Below are 12,484 nucleotides of genomic sequence, written 5' to 3'. Positions count from 1 at the left end.
GTCCAAGTAGGATATCTCAAATTGTTGAAATTTAATATTTTCTTGTGTGATTGGGTCTTTGTTTCCTCTTTAACTTAGATTGAGTTCTTCAATTTTGCAATTGAGATCCTTCAATGTCTAAACGTGACTCATCGGTCCCTAACTTTCAGACTATGCCCAACTTTACTCATTTTTAATCAATTATTGCCTCTTTCCATTCGTTCTTGTCCAATCCCAAGTTTTTTTTTCCTAAAATAATAAAAAACACATAGAAGTTAAGTATGTGGTTCATAACATTACATTCAAAAGCTATTTTTAAGGGGCCAAGATCAGTGTAAATTTTACGCCTATCACCACCCGTCATTTCCTGGCATACTTTCTGGATGTCCTTTTATGTGCAAATAGCATAATTCGAATATCTAATCATATCACTACACATAATTTCCTGTCACACTGTTTGAATGTCATTTTCTGAACCAGAAGCATAATCCGAATCTCTTTCCTTTGTCATTTCTTTGAGCCCTTCTTTTTCAGTACTTTCTTTCTTCTCCACTGCCATTACTCTTTTCTTTGGTTCTTCTTCTTTGTTCGTTTCTATTATTTTGTGGCCCACTAAGATCTTTTGTCTAGGAACTTTATTCTATTCAACCCCTTTGAGAGAGAAATTTAAATCAATACATCTTATAAGTTATTTAGAAGACATGAATAACTAATTTGATCTCTCATTATCACATTTCCAAAAGAGTTAGGAATCTCACTGTTTTTGGTTTACCCCACAAAGCCACTGAATTGTAGGAATCATATATATATTTTTATAATTCAGGTGTTCAAACTTTGTTTGACTAATTTTGAGGAGTGTCGGCCTTCCTCCCTTGATCGCCACCTAGATAAATCCGAATGCAGTCACAGTTTATACACACTTGGGCCGGACATTTGGTATGCGGTTCTCCTTCCTGTAGACATCTCTCTACAAAGTGCGGATAAGACTCCCGGAGGGAGGAAAAAGTGTACTATAATTTTGTCTCCACAGGACAACTACCTTCCAACACAACTGTTGCCTTTCAGCTACTGCAGAGATTCGAACCTCACATGCTCTGTATAGAACTCTCCTACTGTACCACTGCGCCATGTCCGTGAGGGCTAGGAATCATATTTAATTTGATTCAAGCTGGTCCAACCCACAATTGGAAATTTTTTTATTTTTATTTTTCAGAATATGCTTTTAAACCTTCTTTTTCCTATAGACCTATCCTATCTTCATTGGTTGGTCATCATATTTTGCAATTAAATAAAATCATAGAGGGTGTCATCAGTTAAGAATTTAATGCATTTTAAAAGATTTTAAATTTTAACAAATTTCATGTATTTGAATAGATTTTTACAGAACTCATAAGAATTTAGTTAAAAAATGTGAAATTTCAAAATAGTTTGTTACGTGTATTTCTAAGTTTGGAATCCATCCAAATCTTTTGAAATCTGTAGTTGAAGATACCTAGATTTTAATGAATTTTAATAAAATTTATTAAAATTTTAATTAGGTACACCCCAATTATTAAGATTTTAAAATTCACTAAATTATAAGTTGAGCACACCGTGTCAACCTTTTCAGGGGCAAGAAGTTGTACCTTTTGAGAAAATAAATGAAAGTCTAGTTTGTATATTAAGATTTCTGCCGCGAAAAACTGGATTCAATGGCCGTGCAAAGAGAAAATAATAGGAAAAACAAGAAGAAGACGTGCTTTACTCTCTAAAATAAACAAAGTGTTAATTATGAAAATGATTTAAGTAAGAAAATCCTAAGGGGATAAGAAAGTTTCTTATTTTCTCCTAAGTCTTAAAAATGACAAAATCTCTTATTTCGTTGGTAGGACTTCAAAAATTAAGAGAGAAATTATTTTTAAACTAATTAGAAAAAGGACCGTGCTGTTTGGCTCGGCTTAAAGCCAAGGTCAAATTCAGGGACGCCGAGTGACACCCCCTATTTTGGCTTTAAACCGAGCAAAGTCGTTATACCCTTAGAATATATTTTTTTTAAAGTATTTTATTTGATTACAAGAAATTTTAGAAGAAATTGATTGAATGTAACTTTTCTACAAAAAGTAAATGTCATGTCAAGTTGACCCTAATAAGTAATAATAAATTTAGGGTCTGTTTGATTCCCATTATTTGTCAAAAATGCATTTTATAATAGTAATTTGATAGAGAATGTGTGATTAAAAAATAAGAAAAAGTTTTGAATTTGCATGTAATATTATTTTATTAAAAAATGTGTGATTGAAAATAAAAAAGAGAAAAATATATTTTGAAAATAATGAGAATCAAACTGGGATTTAATTAGAAAACACTCCACACCCCTAATGGGGTCCAAAAAAGACACTTCAAATTTTATCTTATCTTAATAATATTTTATTTATAGTTATGATGTTCAAAAGTGTTGAGGTGAGCCAAGATTAATTATTAAAGATTTTGGGTTCAATCTTGAAGTATCAACTTTATTAATAAGAGTTTTTCAAATCTTATAAGTTGTTTACTTTGAAAGATCCTAACTTGTTTGAGCAGATTAATTTTAAAATTTATGTGCCCTTTTGAGTATTGATATGATCGAAACTTTCCTCGTAGTTTAATGAGCTATGATATTATATTAAAACCTAAAATTTCTCCTCTTAAAGATTAAAATGATGTCTCAACACGATATTCAAATCCTAAAACTAGCTCTCGTGTATTCTTAATATACATTTTAACTATTTCCTTGTAGTTTAATGCGCAAAAATTTTTGTTCAATATAATCTTAATATCGTTTTATGGTATCAATATTCCATTGGAAAAACGACAAGCGTCCTACTTTTTAGCCTCTATTTGGTTTGTTAAACATTAATCTTATGTAAATTTGATTAAAATTAATGAAATGTGTAGTTAAAAATTGATTAAAAAAATGCGAATAAAAAATATGTGATTAAAATTAATTATTGACTCTAACTTATAATTTAAAAACTTTTTTTTTTTTTTGCTAAACTAAACACGGGCTTATTAAACCCTTGTTTAGTGTAGATTAAAATCAAGAATTTAATTTTAGTAAAATTTTGATAATTATTGAAATGTGTTATTAAAAAGTTATGAATCTCATGAATTATAGAGTTAAAATTAATTATTAATTTTAATTTTCACCAAACAAGAGTTAAAATGTAAAAAATTCAATGAAAGTAGAAAAGAAAAGTTAGATACTCTTCTAAGATACTTTATTCTTACTTAAAATAACAAAACTCCACAAATATAGAAATTATTTTTTTTTCTTCCACGAAACCATTTTTAAGAGCCGTTGACCTAACATTATGTTTAAGCTAAGAAAACAAAATGGGGCCCACATTTTCAACGTGTAACATTAAAACTTAAACAGAAATATAACTGCCAACCTGCCTCCCGAACTTGATAATCACATTCACACTGTTCCATTCCTTCACCGCCACCACCTCCTCCTCCACTGTCCCCACCGTTGGCTACGGCGGAGAAACATCAGAACAACCGCCCTCCGCCACAGCCAAATAGATTGTTTTTTTTATTTTTTCAATTAAATATGGCTGAGGAGAATACAGAGAATATTATTTACCTTCATGGGGACCTGGATCTCAAGATTCTTGAAGCTCGTTGTTTGCCGAACATGGACATGGTATCGGAGCGGTTCCGACGTTGTTTCACTGCATTTAGCGCTTGTCGAAATCCATTTATCTCCACGCGCCGGAAAAATCAACAGCGTCATCATAAGATCATTACGAGCGATCCTTATGTTACGGTTTGTCTAGCCGGAGCCCGAGTGGCGCGTACGCGCGTGATTTCTAATTCACAGAGTCCAGAATGGAACGAGCATTTTAAGATCCCGTTAGCTCATCCTGTATCGCAGGTGGAATTTCAGGTGAAAGATAATGATGTGTTTGGCGCCGATCTAATCGGTGTCGCCACCGTCTCTGCCAAGAGGATAGCCTCCGGCGGGGTTTTTGACGAATGGGTTCAAATAATCGGATCCTATGGGAGGCCTCCGAAACCCGATACAGCAATTAGATTGCAAATGACCTTCACTCCATGCTCGAAAAATCCGATTTATTCGAATGGGATTCTGGAGGATTATGGATTGAAGGAGAGTTATTTCCCATTGCGCCATGGCGGGAAGCTGACATTGTATCAGGATGCTCACGTGCCGGATGGGATGTTGCCGGAGATAGAATTGGATGAGAAGAGGATTTTCAAGCACCAAAAGTGTTGGGAGGACATTTGCCACGCGATATTGGAAGCGCACCATGTGGTGTATCTTGTGGGATGGTCGATATATCATAAGGTGAAGCTGGTGAGAGAGCCAACGAAGCCAGTGCCAGAAGGCGGGCTTTTGAATTTGGGAGAGTTGCTCAAGTACAAGTCTCAAGAAGGGGTGAGGGTATTGCTTTTGGTTTGGGATGATAAGACTTCCCATAACAAGTTCTTCATAAATACGGTATGAATTTGGATTATGATTATATATTGTTGAACTTCTCATTTAGAAGATTAAACTTTAATCCAGGATTACGAGTATTTATTTAGACGACAAAGCTGTTTGTAATATGAATTGTCCAGATTTACAGATGATAACATGATAGCATTTTAACGGCTAGATTATGTTTATAATTTATGTAGTAAACCATGTGGTACATGTAGCATTTCTCTTATTTAACTTTAGTCTTTATCACACCTTCTCACATAGTGGCCTCAGTTTTTCATCGAAAGGCATGTCATGTACTTAAATTTCATAATTGAGCTTTTGGCCTTGTCACGGTGTTTTTATACTAAAAAGATTTCGGTATAGACTTCTTGATTATGATTTTCGGCATCTCTTGTATGTGATGCTCTTTGCTATTTGTAGTATCACAATTCTCATTCTTGACTTGAGTGCTTAGTTAAATGAGGGTGTAGACTATAAAAAATGGTGAAATGAACAAGGAGACTGGAATCAATTCAATAAGAATATGTTGTTAAATCATTGAGCTATTGATATTCATCGCACAACTTTCCAATAAATTTAATACTTATGCTAACTTAAAACAAATTTGCTCCTTTCCAAATTCAACTCCAATTTTAGTTGGATGAAGATGTTTTCTATTTTCTGTTGGGAATCAAAATACAAGCAGTTCTATCTCTCTGTTAACTGCAGCATGATATCATAACCTTTGATTTTTCTTATTCCTGATCTCCATTTTGATTTCTGCTTCAACTTTAGAATAACTTGCCCATGAGTGAATATCAGGGATATAGTACAAATGAACTTGAGAAACTGTCAAATGTTGATGAAGTTGCTTCTGTTTAATTATGTTGTCAAATTAATTATGGATTAGCTGCCAAATTTTGCGATTTGCTGGAATTGTGTCAAGTTTGGACACCAGTACAGGACAAGTTATTTGAGGTGACAGTATTCATTTTCAAGAAAGAACATATACTATTAACTGAAAATTGATACGAAAGGAGATATGTCATGTTACTCTATCAGTGTATTATTGCTGTCGATTAGAAGTTATAACTTGTATTGGTTGTTGTAAAGTCATTTCAACTCTTACTGTCATGCAATGTTGGATTAGTTATGGCATGGAATATGAAGTATCAAAGTAACATTTGGCATTTATATTTTGTTATTTTCGTCATCATTCTATTGATCCATTTGATTTCACTTTAGTGCAGACAGGAGTAATGCAAACTCATGATGAAGAAACTCGAAAGTTTTTCAAGCACTCGTCTGTCACTTGTGTTCTGTCACCTCGTTATGCGAGCAGTAAACTTAGCATTTTCAAGCAACAGGCATGCCTTCATCTGTTTTATCATTTCTGTTATGCATTGTAATTTGATCATTTCAATTCAAAGTTGGTAATAACTGGGTTATAAACAATATTGGCTGCGATTCAATTCTGTTGCTCAACAATTTCTTTTCACTGGGGCTTCCTATTAAGAGAGAACTATAATGTAGATAAGCTTCCACACGCCCAAAAAAATGATAATGCCTCTAATGTTTAAGTGGACATATATCCATGTAAACTTAATAATAAGGTTCTTCTGTTACTCAGGTTGTTGGAACACTTTATACACACCACCAAAAATGTGTGATTGTGGACACCCAAGCCCAAGGTAATAATAGGAAGTTAACGGCTTTCATCGGTGGTCTTGACCTCTGCGATGGCCGCTATGATACGCCCGAACATCGATTATTTCGTGATCTCGACACTGTCTTTGAGGATGATTTTCATAATCCGACATTTCCTGTAAGCATTTTATATACAGTTAGAGAAAAACAAGTTCATATATTCAGTGCTGTATGCTTAATGAGGTTTTAAGATCCTATGTTCTGTTTTGTTTTGTTTGTTTGTTTGTTTGTATTTTATTATTATTATTTTTCTTTTCAATTTTGTGATTGATATTGCTTTATTGTTCTATAATAGCCAGGAACAAATTGCCCAAGACAATCATGGCATGACTTACACTGCAAAATTGAAGGGCCAGCTGCTTACGATGTGCTCACAAACTTTGAGCAGCGGTGGAGAAAAGCCACTAAATGGTCAGAGATTGGAAGACGCTTTAAAAGAATATCACATTGGCATGATGATGCTTTGATAAAGATAGAACGCATTTCATGGATAATCAGTCCTTCCTCAACTGTTCCGAATGACCATCCATCATTATGGGTTACCCAAGAAGATGATCCTGAAAACTGGAATGTTCAGGTTCATAAGAATATCTTACTAAAAGAATTTCCCTTAATGATTTTAGGAAACTAACTAAGTCTTGGTTGGTTATATTAATATCAACAGGTGTTCCGATCCATAGATTCTGGTTCTTTGAAAGGATTTCCCAAGAACGTCCATAAGGCTGAAGTGCAAGTATGATTAAAACTTTTTTGTTGAAGTTTTGAACTCTACAAGCATGTTTGATTCACAATTTTGGACAGTACTATAAGATTTATACTTCTTTTCCTCCTCTAATCCTGTGAAACACAGTCATATCATGTGTACTAAACATGACACACGTGTACTAGTTAGTTCACAATAATCATTAACTTGGATTATCTGATGCACATTGGTCCATTGTTTATGGTAACAAATAATTTTGGAATTTCCTCTGTTTCAGAACCTAGTCTGTGCCAAAAACCTGGTGATTGATAAGAGCATTCAAATGGCCTATATTCAGGCAATAAGATCGGCCCAACATTTCATATACATTGAGAATCAATATTTCCTCGGGTCATCTTATGCTTGGCCCTCCTACAAACATGCAGGTGGAGCTCCTTTTCTACGAGATTCTAGTCTTATACTGGCTTGAAAAGCATTGGGATAACCAACTTATTCACATAGAAGCAGCCCTTAAAAGACTACCCATCTTTATCTAAGAGCCTCAAAATGATAATCTACAAGATTGACAGCACAATTAACTATAAAATAAATGAAATGCAGTACGGCTAATCAACCTAATTAGGCCGTTGAGTTTACAAGTATCTATGATGTCCATATTTAGTATTTGAACCGTCATATTTTGCGCGAATATCTATAAATAACCTCGTTATTGTTACCTTAGGTGCTGATAACTTAATTCCAATGGAGCTGGCATTAAAGATTACCAGTAAAATCAGGGCGAAGCAGAGATTCACAGTTTATGTTGTAGTCCCAATGTGGCCTGAAGGTGTTCCCACTTCTGCCTCTGTACAAGAAATTCTATATTGGCAGGTAACCATAATTCTTGTATATGCATGTTCTATTCATGTTACTGAGATGAAATATTATTCACTTTATTGTTTATTCTTGCAGGGACAGACAATGCAAATGATGTATGAAATTATTGCTCGAGAACTGAAGTCTGCCAACATCAAGAATGCGCATCCAACTGATTATCTAAATTTCTATTGCCTTGGTAATCGAGAAAAAAGTCATGGTGAAGGATCTTCTGATGGTCATACGTCCTCCAATTGCAATGTGGTAATTATGTTTCTCTTTGGTTATATGCTACATTATCATTAAAGACATACTTAATTCACTGCAAATTTTGCTTATTCTTGTTTCAATGAGACAAATCCAACTGCATTAGAAAAAAATCTGATTCCATAGGCAGATTAAGATGAAAGAAGAAGCAAAATGCTAACTTACATGACCTTATAATCCATTAAAACTACTATATCCAAACGATATCTTCTTGTTGGTTTCTGGATGTTGTAACCGTGCATTAGAATTCGAGCTTCATCAATTCCATTATTTCCTATTTCTTTCTTTTACATTAAAATGGACCTTAAATTAGGAGCTCTGAAGATGCATAATGTAATACCTTTATGTTCTCCTATCGTCTTTGTAAGAATTATTGATTTTGGATTGAATGCCCCGCATTGTGAGGTTTCCTTCCATTAAATAGAAAGAATCAAGGTAATTACAAAGGCTAAGTACATAACTCACGCCTAACTATCTGCTATTTACAACATGACGCATGCCTAACTATTTGCTATCACATAATTCATGCCTAGCTAATTGCTATCTATCACTATTATCTCATACATACATCAATCATTCCAAACATACCATCCGATTGACAGTCTTGTCTTTGTATTATATTCTCCCTCTCAAGTTTAGTTCCATTGCATTATTCGCTAACATAGAGTTAAAGAAAACTTACTGGTTTCTGATTGAAAATGTTGAACTGTACCATATCTTTCAACAATTTTGGTATGGCATTGCATTTAGTTTGTAAACATTTTTATAATATATTTTCATTTTAGATTTATGAGTAAAAATGAGACCAAGGCAATGTTTTGCTGTTTCAAACTATTTATCGAATTCCTTAATATGAAATTGAACTGCTGCAGGTGTCAGATTCACAAAAATTTGGACGATTTATGATTTATGTACATGCCAAGGGAATGATAGTGGACGACGACTACGTGATACTCGGATCTGCAAATATCAACCAACGATCTATGGCCGGTTCAAGAGATACAGAGATTGCCATGGGTGCTTATCAGCCCCATCAAACTTGGGCGAAGAAGAAGGCACATCCACATGGACAGGTTAGCTTTATTTGTGCTTATACAACATGTTTAGCTAAGCCTATAAAATGTTTATAGTTACTTTTAAATAACTTTGTTTGCCAGAAAAAATGTAAAAGTACTTCTAAGTTCAAAAATATACTTTTTTCAAAAGTAGATCTTTACTTTTGAAAAAAATACCTTTATTTTTTTAGACTTAGCCAAGCATGCTCGTTCAAAATTTCCTGTCATTTGTAGTTGGTGTTTCCTTTTAGAAAATAAACAGATCCTTTTCCTTGGCTATTAACCAAAATTGAGCCTTGGTGTCTACACAGACATAGAAGAGCTTCAGTACACAGGAAACCAATCATTTTCATCCACCACAACAGTGAAATGCTTCCTAGAATTCCATATCTTAAATGGACTGATTTGTGTTTGCAGATTTACGGATACAGAATGTCACTTTGGGCAGAGCACATTGGAAAACTTGACGAGTGCTTGAAGGAGCCCGAAAGTTTGGATTGTGTGAAGTACGTGAATCATATTGCTGAAACTAACTGGAAGAAATACGTGGCTGACGAGTTCACACCATTACAAGGCCATCTTCTCAGATATCCAGTCGATATAGATGTGAATGGAAAGGTAAATCCCTTGCCCGGGTATGAAAATTTCCCAGATGTTGGTGGTAAGGTTCTTGGAGCTCCAACCAATCTGCCCGACGCTTTGACTACATAGCCACCCTCATTGTTCCGTGTCCATAGTTTCATCTACATATATTTATTGGAATTCCTTCGTGTGTCCAGTTAATCGCATATAGATCATTTGGCACCCCGAAAGGGGCGGGGTTGGGGTGGATTACATCCGAGAGAAGCTACTTCAGCAGAATACATGGCAAGATTTTAAAGTCATTGCCATGTAATGCAACATTAGGAAGTACTATTGTTCATATAGGTGTCTTTTGATATGTTTTTCCCCTCAGAAATTCTGTAAAATTCTTTGATCAATACTAATAATAGTTTTGTGCACGGATTTATGTAATGTGATGCTTGCTTATCATTAACTGTTCAACTTAAAGGGACTTGAAGAAGGGAAGGAAAATGTTGTCTCGTCCAAATTAATTCAATTTTCTTCTGGGATACAAAGGCATTGATTTCTGGTAAATAAAGGAATGACGTGAATCTAAGTAAGTACTCCTAAGAACAGGAATTTTTGGTATCTGCAAACTTTCTACGTATTAAAGGCTTATTGGTGCAATACTCCTAACGTAAGAGCCTATTCTCAAATATCCCCTACCTTTTCAAATTGGTCAAACCCCCCTCCCCCGACCTTTAAGGCGCGGCAGACCCCATTTTCTGCTATTTTCTCAATAAAGTCTTGTGAAATGATGAATATAATCCACTATTTAAATAAAACAAAAAAAGAAGAAAAAATAAAGAACTAATTTCAAAGTAGTCCCCAAATTTTAAAAAAAATACAAATGAATCCCAAATAATAAATTAAATTCCCTTTCTTACCACCACCACTACTTGATTCAATTTGCTAAATATTTCATTATTGCTCTCATAGTAAGGGCTTAATCCTAACAAGTTTGATTGAAGAAAGGATGAATATAAAAACATAATCGTAGTTAACTTCGTTCATGCAGCAATCTTAGCACCCCCAGAGCACATATCCCATGTAGTGCTACACACTTCTACCGTGTAATCTTTAGCAATGTGATAATATAATATTATATCTACTCTACACATATATTATCTCATTTAATCAAAATTAAGTGAAGCTATCTACCAAATAGACCATTGCCCATTTTATTTTATCATCTAAGCGGGCTGACAATATCTCGTGACAGTACATGCACTTTTTTTTTTTTTTTTTTATATAACTAGTGTCACTTTAAAGAGATTTGATAGACATAAATCACTCATTTCGATTAACACATCATACACTGTCAAAGAATAGACACGTACATCCACATGCACCGTATCGTCGGGATCGGCGGATAATTGCTACTCTTGTACAAAAAAGTCTGTATAAACATAATGTAATCAGATTCATTAATCACGTCATGCATGTACAATATGTGAATATGAATTAATTAATTCATGCAATCTGATAATGCATAACTAAAATAGTAATTTTACTTTTTGCAAATTATATATGCAAAATCAAATTTCGTGTAAATAAATTAACATAATATAATCATGCAAAAAAAAGCAAATTCCCTTTACAATTTTGATGTGAAAATAGAAGATAAACAAAAACGAGGAAGGTATAACCACAAAAATCAAGAAAAATTCTTAAGATTATTGTTCTCTTTTCTGAAGCATTTGTTGAAAAAGGTTTGTAAATTAGTGAATTGAGTCAATTTTAGTGGGACCCGTACTTCGAATTTAACATGACCAAGCATTTCACGTTATACTCCGCGAGATGATTAATGTGATATATTTATTTATTAAAAAACATTTAGAATTGATTGAAATAATTGATGTCAAAATAACACACTTGAAATTATTAACTAGCAAATTATTTGATTTATTGAAAACTGCAAAACATTTATCCTATGCAGGAAAGTTAGGAAAACATTGGTGTTGTTTATATAGCGGAAATTTGACAATTGAGTTTGGGCCCCAAGGGGTACCAATATTTTTTGAAAGGGAGAAACCTATATCCTACTGGGTTCAGTCCAAGCCCAAATGTGCGTCGTCGTCGTCATTTTTTTGGACAAAATTTATGTAAATTTTAGGCTAATTTGTAACTAATCAAATTCTTGGATGCTTAATGAAATTATTTTAAAATTGTATTTTTTTTATTTCCTACTATTTGCTTTTTCAGGTATTTTCTGGTCTAGGTCGACTTTTAACCGGCTTAACTAGGGGTGAACGTGGTTTCGTTTGGGCGGTTTGTGCTATATTTTCAACTCAAACAATTTTATGCGGTTTGAAATTTTTTTAAACCAAACCAAACCATTTTATTTTTCGAACCAAACAAAACTAAACCATAATTTGCGGTTTGGTTCGGTTTTAATCCGCGAATTACCTATCGACATTATGGTAATATATTTAATATAAGTTAACATATAAGTTTAACTGAGAAATAATAATGTTAAATTACATTATATCTACCATGAAATCCATGAATAAATTATTTTCAAAGTTTGTTGCTAAAAGATGTTAATAGAACAAATACATCTTTCTTCATTTTTATTTACCTTTTCTTGTTTGACATTCATATTATCATATAGCGATTGGTAAATGTAAAGTTACATTTTGTTATTATAATTTGGTTAAAACTCCTCCCATTGTTAGTGAAATGTTAAATAAGGATTGAACGAGATTTATTTAGACGTACAAAGATTAATAGAGTTTCGACTTATTGAGAATTGACGAATTTCATTATCTAACTACTTTATGAAAGTAGAAGGTATTAGTATTAGTTAGAAAACTTTAACATTTTTACACAATCAATACGATCCATCCCTCGTTCTTTTGAAACCACAAA

The 12,484-nt window shown here is 33.6% G+C and overlaps 1 protein-coding gene across 1 annotated transcript; it reads left to right on the top strand.

Annotated features, from left to right (window-relative positions):
* Positions 1-3,400: 3,400 nt before the first annotated feature.
* On the top strand, positions 3,401-10,042 carry LOC111394429 (phospholipase D delta-like). The gene is made up of 10 exons (XM_023020255.1): positions 3,401-4,459; positions 5,674-5,790; positions 6,054-6,248; positions 6,426-6,707; positions 6,795-6,863; positions 7,111-7,258; positions 7,555-7,703; positions 7,785-7,952; positions 8,828-9,028; positions 9,428-10,042. Exons 1-10 carry the CDS (start codon positions 3,551-3,553, stop codon positions 9,719-9,721), a joined length of 2,532 nt encoding a protein of 843 aa, XP_022876023.1. The 5' UTR covers positions 3,401-3,550; the 3' UTR covers positions 9,722-10,042.
* The last annotated feature ends 2,442 nt before the right edge of the window (positions 10,043-12,484 follow it).

The sequence above is a fragment of the Olea europaea genome, chromosome 5 (assembly GCF_002742605.1).
Source record: "Olea europaea var. sylvestris chromosome 5, O_europaea_v1, whole genome shotgun sequence".
NCBI classification, from domain to species: Eukaryota; Viridiplantae; Streptophyta; class Magnoliopsida; order Lamiales; family Oleaceae; genus Olea; species Olea europaea.
The sequence above is the reverse complement of the archived record's forward strand: the minus strand, read 5'-3'. Positions and strand labels throughout refer to the sequence as shown.